Source organism: Varanus komodoensis, unplaced genomic scaffold (assembly GCF_004798865.1).
Source record: "Varanus komodoensis strain SLA01 unplaced genomic scaffold, ASM479886v1 scaffold22, whole genome shotgun sequence".
NCBI classification, from domain to species: Eukaryota; Metazoa; Chordata; class Lepidosauria; order Squamata; family Varanidae; genus Varanus; species Varanus komodoensis.
Genome location: NW_025335606.1, coordinates 13,548,711 through 13,574,547, shown reverse-complemented (window position 1 = coordinate 13,574,547; position 25,837 = coordinate 13,548,711). Strand labels below are relative to the sequence as shown.

General features: G+C 40.0%; 1 protein-coding gene across 1 annotated transcript; it reads left to right on the top strand.

Annotated features, from left to right (window-relative positions):
- Window positions 1–25,116, top strand: GOLPH3 (golgi phosphoprotein 3). Its single transcript, XM_044431175.1, has 4 exons — window positions 1–464; window positions 11,993–12,124; window positions 16,952–17,066; window positions 23,080–25,116. The coding sequence occupies exons 1-4, from the start codon at window positions 231–233 to the stop codon at window positions 23,502–23,504; spliced, it is 906 nt and encodes a 301-aa protein (XP_044287110.1). The 5' UTR covers window positions 1–230; the 3' UTR covers window positions 23,505–25,116.
- Window positions 25,117–25,837: the final 721 nt, after the last annotated feature.

Sequence of the window (25,837 nt, the reverse complement as noted above, 5' to 3'; positions counted from 1 at the left end):
GCCGCCGCCGCCGCCGTCGTCGCTGGTGCCGCAGGGGGAGCCGGCCCGGCCCGGCCCATCTCCGTTCCCCCTCCCTTCCCTGAGCGTCTGCCTGGCTGGCTGGCCTGCCTGCCTGAGCAGCGGCGCGGAGAGAGAGAGGAGGGAGGCCGCGGCCTGTTTGGCGGTCTCTGCCAGCCCACCCAGCGGGGCCCAGGTGGGGTCTGCGGCTCCGTCCCATCCCGTCGCCCGCCATGACTTCCCTGACCCAGCGAAGCTCAGGCCTGGTGCAGCGCCGCACCGAGGCCTCTCGCAGTGCCGCCGCGGCCGACAAAGAGAGGGCGGCCGGCGGTGGCGGCGGCGGCGGCGGCGGGGCCGAGGAAGAAGGCCGGCGGGACGAGCAGGCCGAAGACGAGAAGGGCGACTCCAAGGAAACGCGCCTCACGCTCATGGAAGAAGTGCTGCTGCTGGGCCTCAAGGACCGAGAGGTGCGGAGCTGTCCCGTGAAGGGAGGCTGGCCCTCCGTCTGTGTGTGTGTGTTGCGGGTGGGGAGAAGCCCGAAAGGTCTGTGATGGCGGTGCCCTTGTGTGTAAGGGCCTTTGGGGAAGACGGGAGTGCTGGAAGAGAGTGAGTGCGGCTTTGCGAAGCGGTTTGTGAGGTCAAAGTGAGGGGTGATGGTGGCGGAGGGGATGTCAGTTGTTGTTCTGTTTCATTTGTATAGCGCCCTGTAGCCGAGGCGCTCTGTTTACAACAGTTGAAGAAGGCCTTGTTTAGGGGATTTAGTGTGAGTGTGTGAGCCAGAAGAGGTAGAAGACAAGCCTGGGTAAAAGGCAACAAGACTTAGATTTGAGGATGCAGTGGGAATACTGTGTAAATGAGGGGTGGTGAGGGATAGGTAGTGGTTGTGGGGTAAAGCAAGGAGGTTTGGCACAGCTCCCTTGACTAACCAAGGTCTTTAGGAAATGCAATAGTATATTCTTGCCCTCTCTGCCCTGGTGTTCAGTCTGCAAAGGGTACCTCCTACCAAGTGCTATCTTAAAGTTACAGTCCTTAACAATGAATCAGTTAATAGGAAAAAAAAGAAAAGAAAAAGAAACAAAAGAAGTTCCCAGCGCCCTAGTCTGAGTTTGGGGATGAGGAGAAACATAATTTGAAATTAGCCGGCATAGGATTTGAACAAGGCATCAGCCCCATTCTGGGATGCTTGTCTTCCAGTTTGTATGTCAACACACTCAGAGAATGCTTGTATCCGTTTGTTAACATGGTTATATTAGAACCTTCTTCAATTAGATATAACTGAAAAAGAAAAAAAATCAGTAATGATTGTAAAAGAAATGCAGAGAAGGTCATTTTGTTAGCAGTACTTTTGAGAGGGAGATTCAGGCTGGCGTTTGACCAGCAGACATGATATAACAAGAGAACCTGTAAAGTTACAGGAGTATCTCTCTTTAGTTGTTTGATTAGTATAAAGTTTCCTAAGAGTAGGAATCCATGAAGTTGTATTTTTCTAGGCTAGGCACACTGTACACTGTCTGCTTGCTCGGTTTTGGTCTGGTAAAGTGTTTTGTATGCCAGTGCAGCAGTGTCATCAAAGTGGATTCACGACAGATTATTATAAATTTCGGATAGCCTCACAGTTGCAACTTTGGTTTATCTGCTCAACTCTTCTTTACATATCCTATGGGACTCTTGGTTATGGGATAGAAGTTGGCAGACGAAATTGTTCTGCATTAATGTAATTGGAATGCCTAACTCAAAGAGCTAAAGGGTCTAAAACACATGAAAAATCTTTCATCTTAGAAACGCCAAAAATATTAAAATATGCGTTTTCTCATTGGATATGAATACACACATGATTACTTTTATAACTTTTTAAATGGAAAAGCTTTGAAGATGCTTATCTGGGTAAGTGGATTGATAGATTTGAGATTGTTAATTGTGCCAGCTGTAATGTGAGGATATACATCTCCCTTACAATCTGCTCAGTCACTGAGGTAATTGGAGGACAGTCTTTTGGTGGTTCCACCTGGACCGATGGCCCACTTAGAGTCCACCCAGAGAAGATCTGCCAGTGTAGCAGATCCATTTCTTTGGAACTCCATGCCTCTGGAGGTTAGGCAGGTATTAACATATTGTTTTTAACACCTCCTGACAATATTTCAGGAAGCTCTGGCTGACCAGCCACAGTTTTAATGATTCTGTTCTAACATACTGTTTTATTTTTATTTGTTCTGTCTATTTTTCACTGCTTTGGAATCTATTTAGATGTGAAAAGGTATATAAATGTTTAAATACATAGCTGGGCAATGAAAAAGGTTATAAACTGTTTAACAGGTTGTCAGGAGCTTGTTCAAAATTGAATGAATTAATAAAGTAGAAGAGCTTTAGTTTATATGATACTTAAAACTGGTTTAAAATGGAATGCTTTAATATAATGTTCATGTAAAAATTATATGCATGGAATAGAATTAATCCTGCTTTTCTAGTGATAGGTTCATTTATATGCATAGGCTTAAGTCATGTGAAGAATGGCAAAATTACCACCAACTTTTGTTAATGTAGTAGCAGTGACAGAAAAGGCATATTCTTACCTTAAATACACAGGAAGCATACAAAAATGTGTGTGCACGTGTGTTGGGGGGTGTTAATTGTTAACAGCAAAAATAACAGGGATTTTTTTGGCAGTTTAAAGACTAACAATTGGTATTATGGTGTATGCTTTAGATGTCCATCACATCTTGCTCTCATAAGATCCTATCTTTTATAGATTATACTGAATTATTATACTTTAACATTATACTTCTTTATGTGATGGCTATAATTGCACATCACTTTAAGCCAGGAAGCCTAGTTTAATAACATATAATGTGAACTATAACTGTGCTCCTGCACTCAGCCCATTTCCTTCCCCTTTGTGAAAGCAGGTAAACATTCGAGGAATGAATGGCTTTGTTGCAATGTTCAAACGCAGGGAGTAAAGAAAGAGCAAACAGCTTCTGGGCACCAGCAAATATACTGTATGCATCAACACATAACTCATTCCCATTGTGACTTAAATCAGAATATTTGGCTTAAGCTGATGTGTGAACGTGGCCACTGTGTTCTCACTAACCCTTAGCTTCTTCATACCTGTTGTAACTGGGGAGAGCTACATGAGATATATCAGTACTTGGTGCGTGCTACCCTCAGAAGGTAGTTAATTCAGTTCTCTGGCAAAAATGATGAGTCCCTCCTGTGGGTTGGCAGAAACAGGACAGGGTATGTCTTCCAAACTTTTTGTCCTAAACAGAAAAACATTCCCCACTCCTAGCCAAAATAACAGGTAAGTAGCCCAACACCAGGTGGATAAAGGTAAGTCTGCAGCTTGGGCAAACAACAAAACCTGTATGTCCTGCCATGTCACCTTGGAGTGAACATGATAAAATTCTTCCAATTCATATGAGCAAAATTGCTTCCAAGTCAGTTGTATTTTCAGTAGAGGGTTAATGTTCCCCAAATTCTACCAATTTCATTGATAGGCCTAAAATATTGATGTCTGTTAGATGGAACATGATTTTTATCACCTGTGAAGAACTGTGGTTCCACTGTAAGTCAAGTTGCAGCTCTTTGCAAGCAAGATGTCCTCATTGCATTGGAAGTGAATTTGTAGTTTAGGCAAAACATAGATATTGTATTCATTGCAGCATATTTTAAAATATGCACAGCAAAGCCTATATAATAATTCTTTGCAGTTGCTCAAATATGAGTACTTTTGCTTTTAACCAGATATCTGTTTACTATAGAAACTTAGAAAAACTAAAAACAAAAGGCTTACTGTCAGGCTAAACAAATATTTATTTACAATTTTATCCTGTTTCTAAGTCAGAAATTGGCTTCCAAAGCAGCTTGCAGCCATAAAAATGCAGCTGGAGGGAGGTTTTTTTGTTGAGGGATGATGGAAGAGTGACTAGTATTAGCCTTCCTTCTCTCTGATAAATGTCATTAGTGCATACTATATGCAAGTTGCTGAATATACAAGCAAACATAGTAGTGAAGGACTACACTGTTTCTGATTGAGCTGTGTATGATTTTAATTTACTTCTTGAGATATTTTTAGAAATGTAGTATAAACAATCTTTATCAAAATGGATTAGTTTGCAGACATACATTTCAATGTGCTCATTTTTATATTTAAATAAAAAGGCTGCTTATATGTAGTTTACAATAACAACTGGGGTAAAAAGTTTAAAACTGCAAAAATTAAAAATGGAAGTGTACAGAGGGCTCATCTGTAGCACTTTATGAATCTTCTGCTGTCAGAAGCATTTAAATGCAATGGACCTCCTTTGGGGTACTGTTCAACTAAGTAAGAGATACCCTAGAAAAGGTGACTTCTTGGAAAAGAAAGCCTCACAAGTATTACTACTTCCAGTGCATTTATATCCTGCCTTTTTTTTCCCTGTTGTGAGAAACTCAGGGCAGCTTATATAGCTCCAATTTATTCTCACCACAACAATCCTGTGTAGTAGGTTGTCTTGAGAGCTTATAACTGGTTCAAAGAGTCCCAGTAAGCTTCTCCAGAATATGGCAGATAACATTTGAATAGCATAGCTGATTGGCGGGCAATCCTAGTAACAAGCCCATTTTCTCGAATTGTGGTTTCCAATCCTCACTTACATCAACAAAGGAGTAACCTAATTTAACCTCCCAGTATTACAGATCTCTTTCTGGAGTGGCCTACTTATCTGATAGTTGATATTTATAATTCCATGCATGTTACAAAACAAGGTACCTATCATGGACTGTTGTGAAGGAAATAGAGATTACTTTCTAGTGGCTGTTGCTTATTGATATTTGCTATTTAAAAATTTAAAAAATCTAAAATGTTAAAAATGATATGTATATATAAAAGAGACTCTTGCATAAATGCCTGGTCATAGGATTGCTGCACAAAGTAGAGCCTATGTGCTAAAATAAGACTATGTAGATTCAGTTTTGTTGTTTGAGTTCCACTGTTGAAGTAATGCTTTCAATGTTTTGTTGGTATTTGTCTAGTTAGTATGAAGAAAGAATTGTTTTGTATAAAAAAGTAACATAACTTTGGTAAGGAAGAAAAAATAATGTCCCAAGGATAGCAGAGGGAGGTGCTAGATAGTCCTAAGAAAGTTATTTTTATAGTTTCCAGTTATGACCATGTTGACTTCTCCTAGAACAACATTATCTTAAAATAAAAATAATTACTCTGTGTAGATGCTAGATGCCATAGCATCCTCAGACACCGATGGTTATAGTTTATTAAAGCCTTCAGAAGATCAGATAATGGTATCTTGGTGTCTTGTTGCTTGCTAAGTAAATAAGATGGAGAGGTGATGCCCTAAGAAATGGTAAACTTATTAGAACATAATTAATTTCTGACAAATAAGTACTATTTCCATCCACTTTTTCTGAGTGTTCAAAGCATTTCACAAGCATCATTAGTAGATAAGCCATTGCTATTATAGTGGTACCTTGGTTCACAAACTTAATCCATTCCATGATTCTGGTTGCTAACCGAATTGGTCATGAGCCAAGTCAAATTTTTCCATAAGGTTCAGTGTAAATAAGGTTAATCTGTTCTGTAAATATTTTTTAATCACAAAAATTTGAAACAAAGTACTAAAGAATAACAACGTAAGAAAGTACAGTAGAGAACACAAATCTAGGTGGGGGGGAGTTATTGTTTGGAGGGAGAGTTCAAGCCATAATTGTGCAATAGCGAGTGTGCTTGAACTGACGGGAAATGGCCGCGATTGTGGGTGCACTCATGCAGGAAAGACGGGTGCAATGGCGCGCGTGCTCGGGGGGGGAGACGGGCGTGATCGCGGGCGCAATTGGGGGAGACTGGCATGATCATGGTCGCGCTCATGCAGGGAAGATGGGTGCGATCATGGGTGCGCTCAGGGGGAGACTGGCGTGATCGCGGGTGCACTGGGGGAGAGATGGGCGTGGCATTAACAGGCATAGTGTCCAGATTATGGGAAGGAATGTTTCCTCTGTTATGTGTTAATCAGGCCACATCTGAAGTACTGTGTCCATTTCTGGGAACCCCATTTTAAGAAGGGTATTGATAAGTTGGAGCATGTCCAGAGAAGAACAGTCAGGATGGTGAAGCGTTTGTAAACCAAACTCTATGAGAAACAGGATTAACCTGGAGAAGAGAAGATTAAGGAGAGACTTCACAGCACTGTTCAGATATCTGAAAGGCTGTCATGCAAAAGGTGGAATAGATTTGGCTAACTGTTAGGAGTCGGGTCTTAAACTGAGAGCTGTTCAGCGGCACAACAGATTGCTTACGGTGGTTAACTTCTTCACCGGAGGCATTTAAACAGAGGCTAGATGACTATAGTTGCTGTAGTTGGGATGCTGTAGTTGCACCTTGCAGTGCAGAGGCTGCACCGAGACAAGGATTGAAGTAGATGATTTCCAAAGTCTCTTCTAACTATTTAACTATTGGGCAATGTAGACATAAATAACCTCTATGATTATTCAAATTTTAAGGAAAAAAGAAGCATCAGAATTGTCAACACAATTTGTCAAAATTGTCAACTAATTTTAATATGCTGGAAGTTTTACTTTAGCTATATTGATACTTCCTAGATTTAGTCATCTCACAAACATTTATTGCAAAGTTGGAACTACTTATTTCAGTATCCATCATTGCTGATTAATTTTATGAACCAGTGCATGGTTAGAAATGTAGACAAATTCATGGAAAATGTTCTGCCCCACATCACTGAAAGTTACATAACAATTTATATATATTCTTGTGCATTTAAAGAAGGCTAGTTTTTGAAATGTAATTAGAGCAAAGAGGCACAAGAGACAATGAAAAGAATAAAATGAACTTGTGACCATAACTAGAGTTCCAGTGCGGAGCAGTGGTTAAGAGTGCAGGATTAGAACTCTGGTGATCTTGGTTTTAGTCCCCACTGAGCCATGGAGCTCACTAGATACCTTTGGGCTATTCCCACTAGATACCTTATTGTGGGAATAAGATTGACAGCAGGCGGAAAAGAATGATGTAAGTTGCTTTGAGTTTTTTGTAAGAAAAAAACCAGGATATAAATCTAATTAATAAAGGTTGGACAAGTTGTGAACTACAAATATCTTCCACTCATCCATAAGCATTCAAAGCTTGATTGGCAAGCTTTGAAGGTAAGGAAAAACATTATCTGGGAATGAAAAAGTGCTTAATGGCAGAATTTTAAAATGAGATTATGGAGTATCGAAAGTTATGAGAGACAAGAGGAGATTGCTGTAGTGTTTCCCTACAAATAAACTGTTATATGAATTTAAATAAATGGTGATATTAGCTGGCAACTGACTTTGCTCTTCAAACCAAGGAAGTAATTTTGTACTTTCGCTTAGTTCCTGTCTATAAAATTACTTCTTTCATGTATTCTTTAAGCCTTCCATATTAACATCATGATGATGATGATGCAACAGCTAATTCTATAATTGATATTCTGCTTTTTTGAAATGATGCGCATATATTCGTACTAATATGTTGCCTTCTCCTTGACTTAATGATTTGTCTAAGTTAAATCCTCCCCCACCCAATAAATTCAATACATAAAATTATTGTACCATAACATTAGTTGGAAGAAAAGATTAATCTTGATCTTTTTTTGCCTGTTTGAAGCAGAAAAAGGTATATTACAGAGTTGAGATGCCTTCTTACTTTCTCTGAAACTTTCTAGAAATACCAGGGATGTTGAGCTTGGTGTTGCAGGAGGACCTAGAGCTAAAGGGTAATTTAGCTGCAACAGTCACTCCCCAGATATAAGGCAGGTTTAGGAGTTTATTCATTAAAGTCTTAGTCTTCGATGTGGTTGGAGTATGGGCTGTTGTTGATTTGTGGGTTATCATTGAATTGTTGGTACTAACAGTGATACAGGAAGGTGGAATGGTGCAACAGATTAATATGCCACTGCAGTGAAATAACGTATTTGTTTCCAACCTCTTAGGAAGGAAATGTAGGATGCTTTTGTAATGCCATCAGGCATACTCATTCACAGAATTTTGTGCATGATCTAGATGTTAGCATTTTCTGTTCATAACCATCCTGTGTCTCCACACCACCTCTGTCTTGTTTGTTGCCTCATAAAATCCATTAGGGAAAAATATGCCGTAGCTGCTCATTCCATCTGGAAGCTCTCTTGCAGCATTTTTTCTCCCACTTATCAGATGATTAATGAAAGCCAAGATTTCAACAGTGGAAATACCCTGCCATGCCTTTCTGCTTGGTTTGAACTCAGGCAGATGTCATACTAGGTGATGACATGAAAAAAGTTAACATCTGACAGCTCAGAAAAACAGACTAGGCCCACTCTTTCTTCTCTTGCAGGACACTCTTGCACTTATTTGCAGAAGGTAGAAACTGGCTAAATTTTACCATCAGAAATCAGCTTCACTTGCCTCCAAGGGACTTACCTCTCAGATGAATACTGCTGTGGTGCAGTCCTGTGCAGACTTACTTGGGAGGAAGCCCCACTGAATTCGCTGGGTGTTACTTCTAAGTCAGAATAACTGCAAGAGGAAAATTCCACATACAGAGCCTAACTTGGTGCAGCAGCTTGAAAAGGATTTGGTGTTGCAGACAGAGCCCACAGAGAGAGAAAGGCAGGTAAAGCAAGTAGCCCTCCTTTACAAGGAGAGAGAGATGGGGAGATGCTGAGAGCACAGTTGTTTCTTTTCTGACACTGGTGCTGCTGCATCCTCTCCTTTGCCATTCATTGGGGAAAGAAGGAAAACCTTGTTGTTCTTCGTGGTCTCTGTGCATCACACATGGGGTCTGTGCCTCCACAGGATCTGTTTCAGGAAGATTTCCAAGGTGGACTTGTTCTGGCAGGAATCCTTTTCCTCTTGCTCTCTGGTATATCTAGGAAAAGTTCCCACCCTTTCCACCAGTTTTCTTCTGTCTGCTGTTGTAGGTGCCTTTGGACTTTCCTCTTTCATTTCATGTTTCTAGTCTTTTACTTTGTATTTCTGCTTTCACTCAGCTTTTTACCCTAACCTTACACTTTCCACCCTCCCTTAAAAAAACGCCTTTCCATCATCCATCTCGCAACACCCATCACTTTGTTCTTTTCTTTCCTCTCCTTTCTTCCTCACTGGCTCTCAAGGTACCATTTTGGAAGTATGTTCACTGTGGGAGTCATTTCCCTCCCACAGATAGGTGCTGTTTGTACCCTTTATACCTTGGAAAGGGGCACTTCGCAGAGGCCTCTCTGCATTTCTAGGCCCTAACCAGGCAGGACCAAAAAAACAGCACTGGACTAAGCTCTGGAACTCTGACCTCCATGCCACCAGTTCAGCATGGATGGCACCAATGGACTGCCTGCCTGCCTGCCTTCTGAACTTTGCCCACATCACGCCTGCAAACCATGGCTGCAGGACGTCCTCAGCTGCCCCATCTGCCCTATCTACTCCTGGTTGCTTGGATGAGGCCTGCTGAGCCCAAAAGCTGGCCAAGAAGGCAAAACAGCAGTTTTGGGGAAAGCCAAACATAAGAAGTAGCCTAGGACACCATTCCACACCAGCACTGAGAATGCCTGCACCAGGACTGAAGCCAACACCACCATGGCCCACTCCTACAGTGGAACCAGTCCTGGAATAGTTGATCTTAGAGGGTGAGATGTGGGAATCACCACCCTGCACTCCAACACACCCATCCTATGTAGTCTTCCTGGCTAAGACTCTGTTCCTCACCATAACAGAGGCTGCTACTTCTGTGTCATTGCCTTGCCAAATTGCTGCCCATCTCTGAGCAGATCCTTTGGATGGAGTGGAGCTACAACAGCATGAGGAGGAGGCAACCGATCCAGTTATCTGAACAGAAAACACTGTGCTGACACTGATAATCACTCCTGTCCACTCTCCTCAACTGCATGAAGGAACTGTGGAAGACATTGGCATAACCGCAGCCAGTGTCCAAATGCTTGGAAGGGCATGTACCGAGTCCAGGAGCAGGAGATCCCATTCTTGCTGCAACATCCCTGGTTGAATGCAGTTATCATGGCATCAACACAGGGTCATTAACAGTGGGAGCATTATATACTGGTGGACAAGTAGAGGCACCACCTGGAGTCCTTGGCAAGGCAGATCTATGTGTTGGAGGCATTGGGCCTTCATATTTATAATTATGAGGCCACCATGGCCCACTGCCAACTGTTTCTCTGCGAGAAGATAGGGTCTTAAGTGCTACACTTCCCAGAGGAATAACAGGACTTGACCTGGTTGTTTTAATCTCCCCATCTCTCCAGGCAGCAAATCAACACAACCCATCACCATGTCAACTGAGACTCAAGCTCCTTTGTTGACACAGGGGTGATCCAGTGCCGTGAAAGGTAGCCTTCCTTGTGGCTAGCACCTCAACTAGATGAGCTGGTGATCTGTGCACCTTGTGCATCAATCAACCCTTTCTCACTTTCCACAAGGACAGGACAGTCCTTTGCCTGGATTCTTGGTTTCTCCCTAAGGTGGCTTCACTGTTTCACCTGAACCAGGACATTGTTCTGTTGACCTTCTTCCCAACACTGTTGAACCTGATGGAATCTGCCCTTCATGCTCTGGATGTTTGCAGGGCTCTGGCATTCTATCAGTGCTGTGCTGAGTTCTTCCACCCATCCCAGTGACTGTTTGTTTGTTACAGCAAAAGATCCAAGTACACTGGTACCTCGGTTCACAAACTTAATTCGTTCCATGATTCTGGTCGAGAATCGAATTGGTCGCGAACTGAATCAAATTTCCCCATAAGGTTCAATGGAAATAATATTACATTGAACCTTATGTAATATTTTTAAACCACAAAAATATGAAACAAAGTACAGTACAGTACAGTATGAAGAGAGAGAACACTAACCTTGCTTGAGGTGACTTCTGGTGTGGAGGACAGGAAGGTGGGTGGGGAGGAGGCTATGGTTTGGAGGGAGAGTGTGTGACCGCATTCTCGACTAGAGGAAGCCGTGACTATGTGTCAGAGTGGGGAAGACGGCCGCGATCATGTTTGTCACCTGATGCGGAGTTCGCGAACAGAAGCAAAATTTTGCCAAACTTTCTATTTGCGAACCAAATTGTTCATGAACAGAAATGTTCGTGAACTGAGGTATTACAGTACAAACCTGTTAGCTCCTAATGTCTCACGCACTGGTTCGTCAAACCCATCATGCTTTCCTACCAGCTGGCAAGACTACAGCTCCCTGAGTGGCCCAGAGCACATTTTACAAGAACAATGGCAACCTGTATGGCACTGTATGTGGGCATCCCTCTGCAGGACCTCTGCGTGGTGGCAGTGTGGTCCGCTGCATCAGCATTTGTTCAGGACTACTGGCTCAATGTCTGCCTCAGGCAAGGTTCCTTTGTTGTATATATTACATTTCCATGTCTGCCAGTAGCTGGATCCTGATTGCATGGTACACAACAGTTAAAAACAGAAAATACAATAAGAAAAAATACCACACAAAGGTTTAAACAAAATTAAAACACAAGGATTAAAAAAAAACCAAAATGAAACCCAGTAGCAGTGCAAAGATAGGAACTATAGTTACAGACTTAATAGAAACTGGGCAACTAAAATGCCTGGGAAAAGAAGATGGTCTTCACTGGATACCAAAAGGAGCTCTGTGTAGGTAGTAGGTGAGCCTCTTTGGGAAGCTCATTTCACAGTCAGGATGCCACCAGAGAAGTGGCCCACTTTATAGTAGCCAGCTGCCTAATTTCTTTTTGCAGGGTCTCCTGGAGAAGGACAGTTGAAGGCCATCTTAGGGTTTGGGATGATAGGGAAGGGAGTAACCTGGGACCATTGCAGATGGGAAAGTAGTGACATAATATTAACATGTTGGTCAGTCCTGATAAACAAAATCATTTCCTTATTTTGGGCTAACTGAAGTTTCCAGGTAGTTTTCAAAGGAAGCTTCATCTCTAGTTTGAATGTGTTATTATAATAAATGACATGCATATTTTCTTAAAATTTACTGATAATTTATTTGTTCACCAGGGCTACACATCATTTTGGAATGACTGCATTTCCTCTGGTCTGCGTGGCTGCATGTTAATTGAATTGGCACTGAGGGGGCGTCTTCAGCTTGAGGCATTCGGAATGAGACGCAAAAGTCTTCTAACAAGAAAGGTAGGAGGGGGAGGATAAAGCTGTGTATGACTTTTTAGTTGCATTCCGTATACTTCTATAAATACTGATTTGGAGATATTATAGTATTTTGCAAATTCTTTGCAAAATTACATTCTTATTTCAGCATTTGTGTAGTCTGAGTAAATCTAATCAGTAATTTAAGTTCCTTAAGCCATGTACCAAATATTAAATATGCGTGCAGTCTTGTAAAAATTTAATGCTTATGCAATTTGCTGGATCCAAGGCTTAGGTACAGTATAAATCTGTCTGTGTTCCTCTTTGTGGTTGATTTTGTTGGCAATATATGAAGGTAAGTTTGTGTTTTTAAATAGTTCTTGGGAACAAAAATGCCTCACTTTCCACCTTAAACTTGGTTACATGGGCAGTCTGCCCTGTCAATATTATCTTTTGTTCCCTGTTTAAAAAGCAACTTTGAAAGTTTGCACACTGTCCTCCTGTTCAGTGTTGAGCAGAGGGTTATTTTATGTACAGCTGCGTTTACTTAGGATGATTAGGACAAAATTTGATTAGGACAAAATGATTATCCACACTGGTTAGATTTCTCCACAAAACTTTCAAGGTTCTTTGGTTTGTCAGAGATGTAGGAATGTTGCTTGAAATACCAATAATAGTTGGCATGATTTTTTCTAAAAGTTGCTTTTAAGGAAAGTGTAAAAGATGTATTTAGGAAATTAATCTGGGCAAGCACATTATAGTTTAAGGTATACTTTCAAATTAGGCTCCAGCTGGATGGAACCTATGCATAGTGGGTGAGCAAGATCCCTATCTCTGGGTCTATCAGTGAGGTCTGTGTCTTTGATATATGTTTTGTGAAGTATTATCCATGAAGAGCCCAGTATATGCATATTCCGAATTCACAATTATTCCCGAGGTTTTCAAAGGTCCATGATCAATGAAATGAGCCTTGTGATCATACCCAACAGTTGTTGGTTCTGTTGCATCCAGTTGATGGATGGCTGAAGGCCAGGTACCCAATGTTGCAATGCAATCCTGTCTTTAGTCATATATGCTCTATCCTGCTAGAGCTCTGCTGAGCCTCCCTTTGGATATTCTGTTCCGCCCATGCAGCTTCAGTGGCAAGGGTAGTTTCAAAATTTTGAAATCTGGGTAATTAACTGAAAATTAGCTGGAAGTTTAGGCTAACATTAAACTGTAATATCTAGTCAAGGACAGAAACGTGTAGGCATGTGGAATACTTTTTTTTACACTGTGTCCTCCAGGTAGAGTCAGACAGTGTAGGCAACAGGAAAAACAGCACCTTTTTATGAGCTGTACAACTGGGAGAGTCAGTATGGTCTGGTAAAGGGAGTATTAGACTGGGGACCTGGGATCCCTGGGTGCTAGCCATGGAGCTTGTTATGTGACTTAAGGCCAGTGACAGGATTGTTGTTTGTGAAAATACAGTGGACAGAAGGAAATTCTTGTAAACTGCCTTGGATTCCTTGCAAGAGGAAGAAAGTTGGTGTATAAATGTCATGTAATAGTTGTAAAAATAATAATGCAACTATTCCATTTGCTTAAAAGTTCCCTTACTAACAGCCATACTATTCAAGAAATGCCACACAAGAGATAGAACCAGGATGGGTAATTTAAATTGTGTGCAGTACCAGTTATTTACACTGCTTGCACACACAACCTTTTTAGGCTTCTTCCAGCCCAGTATTCATGAATGTAACCACATACAAAGATGGTTTTATCATTTTACTTGAAAGGAGAAGTGAGGCAGGAAAGTTGCTTTACCATGTTCACCCAGTTCTTCTCACCCAGATTTAATTGACCATTTCTCCTGTCTCCTATACTTCATCCTATATCTTATATCTTAATCCTGGAATGCATGGAATCATCTTAATCCTTGTTTTGTTAGAGGATTACAGTTTTCATCCCATGTAGGTATTGAAGGAATTTTCCATAATACTAAAATATATAGAATGTAATGAAATGAGTCATCAGGAAGAAAGGACACACAAGAAAATTGTATGTTATACTTTAAAAGTAGTTCTGATATCATAGAGGGTTGGATCCAGACTTCATATTCTGTAAATGGAATGCCAGGGGAGGCATTTTGATGCAGTGGAGGAATCCTGTTGCTGGAAGGGATGGAAGAACTTGTTTACTCTGCAGCTGCTTGCATCTCCAGAAATCTTTTCTGGACAGGCCCCCAAAGCCAGAGCAGATTTCCAGAGCAGATTTTCAGAAGGGGAAAATGGCTTCAGAAGAGAGGGGGGCAATTAGAAAAAGCTGCTTCCTCCTCCTCCCTGTAGGAGTGAAGTTTGGATCCAGTCTGCTGATCTGAAGTTTAAGCTAATTAGCTGAGTTGTTCATGCATAGTAACAAAGTGCACATTAACATATCCTGGTGGTTAAGTCTTGATTATTCGTACAAATAAAAAAAATGCTCTATTTCTGATGCACAGCAAACCGGTAATATGCTCCAGATTTATTAAAAACTCGTACTGCAAGGGTGTGTATTCAGTGTTGTATCCTTCATAGTAACAAAGCATGTTACTTTGTATTGGACTATATTGGACTGAACCCATCTTTTATATCCTGTGTTCCTGCTTTGCCATATTCATCCTCTGTTTCAAATTAGAGAACATTTAAAGTATAACATTTCCTTGATGTTGTGAAGAACTTAATAATATACCTCAGCAAGCCCTTACTACTAGAACCAGTTACAGAGCCACTGAAGTTCCATAAAGTAGAATTAACAGATCTAGAGAATTAACTGTGCACCCCCTCTTTCTCTGTGCTTCAGTTTATTTGACATTGTTTTAAACAATTAGAACCATTGCTTTCATTTGAGATTCTGTAGAATATATTGGGTGTACTGGGCACATGATCAAAATGTGTCCATCATTGCAAAATTCCAGGTGATACGATGGGTCTTTAACCTTATCTTCTATTCTGATGATTTTGTAAATTCAGTGTTTTGGCTTTTGTTGTTGCTGGTCTCCATAATAAAAACAAATATTCTTTCAAATGAATTGATTTTTTTCACATTAAAGGAGTTATTTCTTCATTAAAAAGAATTCTCAGATATTTAGTATGAGCTTCATTGAAAAAATCACTTTAATAAAATATGCCAATTATTTCCTGTGGTTACAAAGCATATCTTTAGGCATATATTATTGTTTATTCAGGGTTTATGTTTATTAAGTATGAAATACTGGGAACAGAAGAGACTCCATGCAAATCTGTGTACCTTCCAGTATGCCTATTTGCAAGATCCAGTAAGTGTACAAAAATTGATATGGTAACCAAGCTAGAATACATAGAATCCAGGATTATATTTAAAATAATATGGTGATCCTGGGCCCCCCAGTGTGGGACCTGCAAACATTCTGGCTGTGGACACCTCATATGGAACCAATAAATGGTTCACTGATGTGGTGCCCAGAGCCAACTGAAAATTTTTAATTTTTAAAAACCTTCCTCCATTAATATACATACATAGATTTGCACAAAATCCATACAGCTTTCTAGCAACTATACATAGGCTTCAACAAAAGCGTTCTAAATAACAAGTATCCATTTGAAGTTGGCATTTGTATACTACTTGTTCATACATGAAAAGCACTGTAAGGTCCTCAGTCCGTTGCATTATAAGAGATGAGTGTTTATTTTGCGATATTGTAACCACAAGTCTTTTGGCTGTCACAAGTATGCAGAGAATCCATGAAGCAGGTAAATAATTTGAAAGCAGATGCCTATCAGTAAATATTAACGACTTTTTCGGTGCAAAATGCTCTGTGTCATAACCTTTTTTTCCAAAAGAAGCAACTACTGGACATTGCCAAAATATATATTTAAAAGAAGCATGAATTGTACTGTACCACCAGCAATTATTTGAATTATACCATCCCTTATTAAAGAGTTGTTTCATTGTCCAAGAGAGATGAAACAAAAGGGTGGGGTTTTTTGCTGAATAAGGTGCAACGCAAGATACATAGATGCAGCAGGTAGACACCAAATGCCATGTCCAAATGATTGGACTTCTGTATTGGTGCCCATTGCACTGATGCAGTTTTGGACTGGATTTCAGACACCCTGACTGACAGTATGTGTGTCAACAGTGGGAAGACTGAGTGGGGAGGGTGGAAACCATAGCCAAGTAGAACCACTTGATTGCCTGTCAGGTAGGTCATGGTAAAACACAAACTAGGGTAACTGCACAAGTTGCTTGTTGTGTTATGGGCTGAGGATTGAATTACTTAAGTTCTGTACCTGCCAAGGAACCAGTCTTGTTTTCTAGGGATGGAGATGATTCTAGTATGATTCCAAACTAGATTTTATAATTTCAAAAAAATGTGAATCAGCAGTGGTTTGTTTTTCCCCCCAGCATTCTCTTGGGATGGACCCAGGTGCAACTTAAAACCATTTTAGTACCTGGTAGAGCCTAACTGGAGTGTCTGCAGCCTGTTCTGGCTTTTCATCTTAATATCTGTAGCTTCTGCATCAGCCATTTCCCTTCCCTTCCAGTTTTGCTCTATTTACTGTCTTGCCTGATGAAGAGTTCTGGAGAACACAAAAGCTTCCACAGTATTTTTTAACTTTTGAATTGGCACAATAACTTTATTATACTACTGTGCATTTGAGGGGGGGGGGCTTTAAAACACACACACCTGCAGTTCATTTGGTAGGCTTGACCGTGTCAGTGTTAAATAATTAAGACACTGGTCAAGGAAGAGGCACTATCCATTGAGCTTAGAGTTGTAAAAAGTATCTGCAATATGTTGAGGGCATACTTGTGCTATCCTTGATGTTTAACAAATTTGGTGTCAGAGTGAACGCTTGTGTTTCTCATCAGGTGATCTGCAAATCAGATGCTCCTACAGGGGATGTTCTACTTGACGAAGCTCTGAAGCACATTAAGGAAACACAGCCTCCTGAAACAGTGCAGAACTGGATAGAGCTGCTTAGTGGTAAGAGACATCCATATAATGCTTTTTAAATGCTTAAACTATTTTTGGGCTGCAGTACATCACTGGTTTTTGAGGAGTAAATGCTCAAGCTTTAAGTTTGGTATGTTCCTGTTGAAGGGATGTCAGTGGTCTAACTGTGCTGAAGCAACTTTAGATGCTATGACAGTTTCATTTCAACTTTGGCACTCAGTCAAGTAAATTTGACGGGCTTACGAAGTCACTAAAGCTCTCTACCAAGTGATGCGCTCAGTAAACAACATACATTGCAATGTGTGTGAACATGGGTGTGGTTGAGGGGGTGGGGCGGACTGTCTGGATGTATCTGTTATATTTCTGCATACTTGCAGTGGCTTGTTCCAAATGTTGTTTAGGTATAATTGGAAGTGACTGTACCCTTCACTCCCTTGGTCCAGCTCACAGACTTGGCTTGAGCTTCTCAAATTCCTTCCACTCGTGGTTGGAAGAGCTCCTGTAATTCCTGGTCTGCTACCATCTTGAAAATGTGCAGTTTTGCTCTTCCAAGCTCTCTGCTTCTTTATGAATGCTGACTAATTCTTGAGGCAGCAACCTGTGTTTCATTGCTTGAGGTGCGTATGAAGGATGCGCGAAGGGATGATGCGGGTATTTCCATTCACATTCTGGCATGCCATGGAGAATGGGATGCCATTGACACAAATGAGCATATAGTGCATTGTATTCTTTTCCAGAAGGCAAGATGAGGATGAGTAATTCTTAATTAGCCTATTCCAGCACCCTTTATGCATGTCAAAGCCAAGTTTTGAACAGTTCCATGTAATCCTTAACTCTCCTGAGCTGCATCACTCATTCTTAGGTATGTGATGTCATATTGTGGCACCTATTTGAAATGAACCAATAGCCACTGTGATGGATATTCAGAAAACCTATTACTGCTTGCATTAAGGGGGAAAGCAAGTGGTTTTATTGAGGAATAAGCAGATGGGAACTCATGTGGTAATAACTGTCTTAAAAGAAAACATGGTGTTCTTGACTAAGAAGGGTTCTTTGCAAATGTACTCATGCTACAGTACATGTTTCCATAACCGAGGGTAAGGTTAGTACTTTGTGTTTTGGGTCTCTCCACATCATAGAGAAGGAAGGAGTTACTTAGTTATAATTTCCAACTGTGTTCCACATTTCTTGAAAAGCAAAACTTTCCCATCTTTGTAAAAAAAAATTTGTCCAACAGCATGTGTGATTACCAGTTGAATGAGAAGCAGAGAAAAATTCTGATCATTTTTATTCACTGTATGAATTTAGAAAGCACAGTTTAGACAAATGACAATGAGAAACTCCTATCTTCCATTTCTTCTCCATAACTCAGTGCATGTACACCATCCATTTTTATTTTCCTTTCTCCTTCCTTTGCTTATCAAGATTCCACTCCCTTTGTTAAATGTCTTACATATACAGCATGACTTACTCAGAAGTTAGTCCTAGTGAAATTACTGGAACTTCTTCCATAACAAGTTTAGGATTACATCCTAAAGCTCAGCAACATGTGGCTGTGTTCCTTCCTGCCTTTACGGGGCAGGAATGGGGATGAAGGATACAAGAAGACAACGACAGAAACCTGGAGCTTTCAAGGTAGTGAGGTATGTTCAGTGTTTTCAAGATAATCTTGTTCTGTGAGTTCATTTCTTAGACTAAGTATTTTTTAAGAATAGTTGGATTGCATAGTTGCTCAAAATGAACTAAGCATTGATAACATCAGGCTCCTGACTGAAGTCCATCAGCAGACTGTGTTTCCTGCCTTCTTAGCCCTATCAGCTTTAAAATGTGGATAACAGAGTTCTACAGAACAGGCTAACACAGATTACTGTAAGAATTATGTTGAGGTGCTTTGAACACTTGAGGAAAGCCTGTTAAAACACTATTAATGTGTGTGTATGTGTTGCATGATTCTGCTTCCAAAGTTAGGAGTTTAGATGCTATGAGTGGGAGAGAAGCAGAAAGAAAGATGGTCATTTGTATGTGGAAATCAAGGAGCTAAGGAAATTGTTTGGAAACATGTGTTCTGCAAAAGAGACAGGGAATTGGATGAAGCATTCCAGTCCCAAACCTGACTATTGGCAACCATTCATGGTTATTTAGTATATGTGACACCACACAGTTCCAAATGTTTCTCTTGATGCATTCTGCTTTTAATTTTAAAAACTGTAATTCCGAGGTTACAGAGTTTTGCACTTCATTTCCACACATTTGCGATATATAAATCCATCAAATATTCATGTATCTTTCTGTGTGGTAAACACCCAAAACATAATAAGGTAAGTATTTCTGTGGGTAGAGTTGTCAGTCTAGTACTTATTGAAAAAATAGGTCAGTGTCTGGGGTGCAACATTTTTGACCACTGATTGGGAAATCACATGATTGAAAACATGTGCACACACTTAAAGAACTTACAGGACACTGTAAGTCCTATATAGCATTTATAGGATGCTATGTTGGGAAAAAGAGCTTGACTAGTGGTCCAGAATCATACTGATTTTCCTTGGGCAGAATTTTTAAAAATTGATTTTATGGAGGAGCATTGAGTCATATGAGGACCTACTTTACCCTGGCACTGTATAGCTGTTCAGAGATTTAACACCTCAGTAAGAGGTACACTTAAGAAATCTTCAGTTGCATGTTGCTTTCCCTAGCATACAAAGTTCACTGAGGTTGGAAAGAACTGAAGGCTGTTTTCATTTTTCAGAGCTCAGCCATGTTCTGACTAGATTTGACCTTGTTGTACCAGCATTCTCAGAAGATTTCAGTCTTGGGATGGGACTGGCAGCAGGGCAATAACTTTTTTCAAAACAGTAGGATGCTTTTGCAGGACTCTGGCTAAATATGTTACGTCTCAAAACAAAGTAACATATTTAAGAAAATAAACTGATTACTTTATTCACCATTACTTCTGAATAACATAAGATGATGAGTTCTACAGAATATTCCTGCAAGCCCCAAAGAAAACAGAAACGATCACTTGTTCAGAGTTCCTTGTAGTTAGAAGGTTTGGTCACAAGGTGTCACCATGCTACTGAAGAAAGCCAAACTGCTTTTAAAATTCCAGTTAAATGTTTAAAGTACTTTTGCTGGAGCTGGTTGTTTCCTCCTTAATTGCATGTCCTGGGACTATGCCATAAAATCTTAGAGTGTAAACCTGTGGATTTGTTTGTTTGTTTGTTATATTTCTGCATTAAATAGCCAAAGGTCTCTGGGTGGATCACAACAATTAAAACATAAGGACAAATGCTATTTTGTGCTGCATTAACAGAACCGTCACTTCCAAAACATCTGAAGTACTAGTTCCACTATACTTAGCACTAGTCAGACATTTTGTGGAGTACTGTGTCCAGTTTAGGGCACCTAAGTTTTTAAAAGATGCAGAAAAGCTAGAAAGGGTACAGAGGGGGGCAACAAAGAGGATTCATGGACTGGAGGCAAAGCCGTGTGTAAAAAGATTGAGAGAATTTGGCATGTTCATCCTCAGGAAGAGAAAACTGAGGGGAGATAGCACTCTATAAGTGATTCAAAGGCTATCACGAAGAGGAAAGACAAGATCTCCCATTCATTCCAGGGTGCAAGACACAGAATAACAGACTTAAGTTAAAAGAAACCGGATTTAGACTAGATACCAGGAAGAATTTCCTGACTGTCAGAGCAATACATCAATGAAACCTATTACCTGGGGAAGTTGTGGGCTCTCCCTTGCTGGAGACATTCAGAAAGTGTTTGGACAGTCATCTAAATGGGATGGTATAACTTAGTGTCCTGAAATAGCAGGGGTTTGGACCTGATGGTGTTCTGGCCCCTTCCAATTCTACTGTGATTCTATGATAACCGTAAAACACAACATAAAATGAAATGTGTAAATGAATGTGAAAAATGAACGTGTAAAACTGCAGTATAAAATAGAATTAAAAGCCACAGTAAAACTTAACAGTAATGCTAAAATTTAAAACACAGTAAAAAATTAAAAGAGAGACTGAAATAGTAAACATGAAATGATGCTGTGTGTTTCCTTACAGCACCCAGTGTAATTTAAACATTTTATAAATAACATTTCATTAATGAGACAGTAATTGGCTAGAAGCTTTTAACAGCTGAATCATTTTGTAGCACATGTATGTATTATTTCATGATGGAAATTAGATATGCACAGACTAAACTTACGGTGTAATTGCTAACTCTGAATAAGAAGGGCGGTCTGTTTTCCTCTGAATCTAGCAAGTGTATTGAATAAGAGGAGGGTGCTACTTTGCCTTTTGATTTATTATTGGTTTTGTTAAACTGGCAAGTGTCATGTCACACCCATCTCCTGCAGCATTTATTAATAGCACAGCTATTACACATAGTAAGCCAACACCAAGGAAACTGGGTACACTGTGTAGAAATTTTCCTTTAACACTGGAAGTGGTATTGGGCTTGTCATACTAAAGTTATGACACAAAAGTTGCATTTCACCTTCTCAGCTGGGATACTTTTCAGATTTATTTGTGTGGAGATTCCAGGAGCCACACTCTATGTTATCTAAGTCTGCAGGGATGAAATTTCTCAGAGTATCACTGGCAAGTTGCTCTGCCTAAATCGGAGGTGTTGAACTACAGACCAAAGCTGGTGTGCATAGCATCCCAATCAGGCCCTCCAGTATTCCCGAGAAGGCTGTGCCCCTTTCCCTTGACCACTGTTTGTTTCATTTCTCTCCTTTCATCCCTCCTTTCTAGAAGGATGGAGTTTCTGCTAAGGCCCAGTTCTAAGCAATATGTGCTTTATGTCCAAAATGCTGTGCCACAAGCATGCTCCTATAATTAGTTGGGTTATGGTATGTCTTTTTTGCTATCACTCTGTCTTTCTCTGGTATGCAATGCTGCTACCAGGAATTTAATTCCAATCTGATTAATTAACTACCCCCACAGTACTGTGCCTAAACTGTAAGGTTCCTTTGTTGGACTATATGATCCTGAGGTTGAGACACTGATAATCAAACAGCTCTAAGTTAAAAGTAAAAAATTAAAACTTTATTTATACAACAAGTGTATTGGTTTCAAGATGTCATGTAACTCATTTTCTTAGTGAATAAAACAGTGTATAACAATTTCTGGCTGAGGTATCTCACTCTTTCCCTTCACAATTACTCCTGGCTCTTAAATCATCCTCTTTCTTGTGAATGTTCTCTGACCAGCCTTTATTCTATTTATTTCAGTTCAGTTTTTCCCTTCTTGCTCATGTTTTTGTCAGCTTCTGTCTCACACATTCTTATAATACTTAGCAATATTAGGTTTTGACTTTCCCAGGTTGCTAACATGTCCTCTAAGTACTCTTCTTCCTTCCTGTTCCTTATAAAACCTAAATGCCTTCCAAGCACTCTGTAGGAATTTAAAGCGAAGGCTGCCTCTTCAGAATTTGCAGACTGGTGACAGACCACCACTCTGACTGTTAACTGCTGACGGATTGATTTTTCTGCCTTGTCTCTCTGATGCTTCCAAACCCTGCCTACACACACTCAGTCACCAACCAATCACCTAATTCACTCATCCCCATCTTGCCCTTCTGAAAATTAACATTTAAAGGAACACATAGGTAACACTTTAAATCAGTCTTTCCCAACCCGTGTGCCTTATAGACTTGTTTGGACTGCAACACTTAGAATTCCCAATCACTTCAGCCCTGCTGGATAGGAATTCTGGTAGTTGTGGTCCAGATGCCTCTGAAGGTCACAAGGTTGGGGAAGGCTGCTAGGTTGTTTTTTCCCCCCTTGCTCTTTTTGCTTTTTGGTTCGGAAACCATTAGAATACAGCACATGAGAGCTTTTCTGAAATTGAATTTGTAATTGGTGTATTTGATCATTAAGTCATTCTTCCTTCTTTCATTCAACATTCATGTTCAAATTAATACTATATCATTGCCTAGCATTCTGTATAATGCCTGCTGTTCTGTGTTTTTCCTGTGCTAACAGAGTATTAACTAAACATTCAGGAGGTTGTTTTGTTTGCCTTTGTTTTTTCAGGTGAGACATGGAATCCATTAAAATTGCACTACCAGTTAAGGAACGTACGTGAACGATTAGCCAAAAACCTAGTGGAAAAGGGGGTTTTGACTACGGAGAAACAGAACTTTCTCCTTTTTGATATGACCACGCATCCTCTCACCAACAACAACATTAAGCAGCGCCTCATCAAGAAAGTTCAAGAGGCTGTTCTTGACAGATGGGTAAATGATCCCCACCGAATGGACAAGCGTTTGTTGGCTCTCATTTATTTAGCCCATGCTTCAGATGTCCTTGAGAACGCTTTTGCTCCCCTTTTCGATGAGCAGTATGACCTAGCCACAAAGAGGGTGCGGCAGCTCCTGGATTTAGATCCTGAAGTTGAATGTATGAAGGCCAATACAAATGAGGTTCTGTGGGCTGTAGTAGCAGCCTTCACAAAATAACTGTAATCAGACTGCTCAAGTGTTCTTTCTCCCCATTTCATGTAAATCAGTTTATCCTCTATTGATGATTCATGTTTTCTGTCATCTCTCTTCATATGGTGAAAATCAGCTCTTGTTCATGGGAATGGTAGGTGGCGTGTTCTGTTTTCTTGTATGTGTCTGCACGCGCACTACTACAGGATTCTGCCGGTACAAGAGATCTTCCTGTGCTTAAACATATTCAGCTGTCACACTGGCATTCTATTCTGTATCAGATTTAAGTTATTTCCTTTGGTTTGTATTGTACTCCCTTTTCTTCCATTGGAACGGTTTCCTGCAGAAGACACCTCCTAGAAGGGAAACGAGTACCTGGTTTCCAGCTGATTCAGCCATATGACCTGCTTCAGCAGTGCACCTGAGGTCAAAATCAGAAAGACATCTTGAAATCACTTAAGCTGATAATCCACAGGTCTTGGAGTACAGTTTTAATGGGCACTATTAAATCGTTCCGGCTTGTATAAGAATCTCACACAGAACCGACGGAAATGGAGTAAGGATTAGTGCAAAAACAATGCCTGATGACAGATTTGTTCCTTCTTTCTTATACATTCATCTGAAAGTGCTCAAACAATGTTAAAAATAGGAGTATCTTCACATTGGCTCAATAAATAGTTCAGCCATCTCATGCATTTTGCTAGTCATGCAAATCTATGTTTACTTTATGTTTGTTTAACTAGCTTTGAATCCACAGGCTAATACAGAAAGGTCCAGTTGTTTCACAAAGCTGTGATGGGATACATTCCAGTATAGTCTGTATTTACTAAGAACTGTATATTAACACACAAGCACATTTTAGTAATTTTCCAAATTTGAATCGGATTTACACCCAGCGATTGGTTATCTACTTTCAGCCATTGCCTACTGGTGAGAAGACAGGCCTCCTATAAGAGTGTGCGTGTGTGTCTATGAGACATCTTTCTTTCTAGTGTCTCAAGTTTGTGCCATCCTGGTACGATCTGCCTATGCATTGCCTTTACAACATTTGTTCTATAACGCGACCACTTTTTTTTCTTTTTCTTTTTGGAAGAGGCTTGTGACCAGTACTGCTTTTGGGTGCAGTTTTCAATTTTTGTTCATACACAAGTTACTATTGTGTCTCATGTCATTAATCTACTTAACACTTAAAAAATCAGTTGTCAATCTTAGCAAGTGTTGCATGTAAATTGTTAGCAGGTGATGATTACAGTTCAACCAATTAAGATTTCTGTAGTAGGGAGCTCTACTATGTTTTAATTTTTATATACAATTATGCTGATTAGCACATTATTGTAAAATATATAAACTGGCTTTTTAAAGTTTATTACTTCTTTACCATTGCCTGTTCTAGCTCCATTTACAATGTAAATATTATGCATTGAACAAAAGAAAGACTTTTTTCTTTTTTCTTTTTCTTTCTTTTTTGTTTCAAATAACAGAACACACTAATAGTGGGGCAAGTGTTGAGAAACTTTTGGTTTAAGATTGAAAGCAGAAAATGCTAAATGACGTATATAACTGTAGTTGAAAGTTAAAGGGATCCCCAACTGTATACTAGCTTTTTACCTACAGTAAATAAACTATGATCTTGAAAGTGCCTGAAACAGAGCAAGCATGTAATTTTGTACTTTGTGTTCCGAATCTAAAAAGCACCATGATTAATGGCATAAAGGCAAATTCTACATGAGGCCTAATTATCTCATTATTGGGAAGGTCTGCTTGGATAAACTATTTCAACTGAAAACTGTGGACCTTTTTAAGGAATTGTTTCCCCTTCATAACTGATGCGTTAGGTCACCCTATCTAGGATTTGCTTTAGCTCTCCTCTTAAATGTGTGTATCCCAGGTTTGAGATACTCTTAACTTAAATGCATTATATGTATATTTGATATGGAGTCACCTCTGTCCAAAACTAGACTCACAGTGTTATTTAGAACTTCAAGCTCCCATCTGGGATAAGTTTTAGAGGGACTTCCTTTGGACTAACTAGGATTTAAATACTGATTTAGACAATGAAAATTCATGAAAATTAATCATAATAGCTAAACAAAACCATGATTCTGTTCCAGTCATACAGGCATAACATTATTTAGACATTTCCCTTTTCCCATGCCTCTCCTGAAAAACTCTAAATGATATCCCAAACAATGCCCTCCAAGGCCAGATCAGCATTCCAAAAAAAGCTTTGGTTGTTTTGACTGGCTATAATAGCAAACCGTAATTTGCCCAAACAGTGGTTTGCAAAACAGCTCCAATCAGTAGGTTCAGATCCTGGTTTGGCAGCAAGTTATGACTTAGTAGACTTTATACGAAACAAT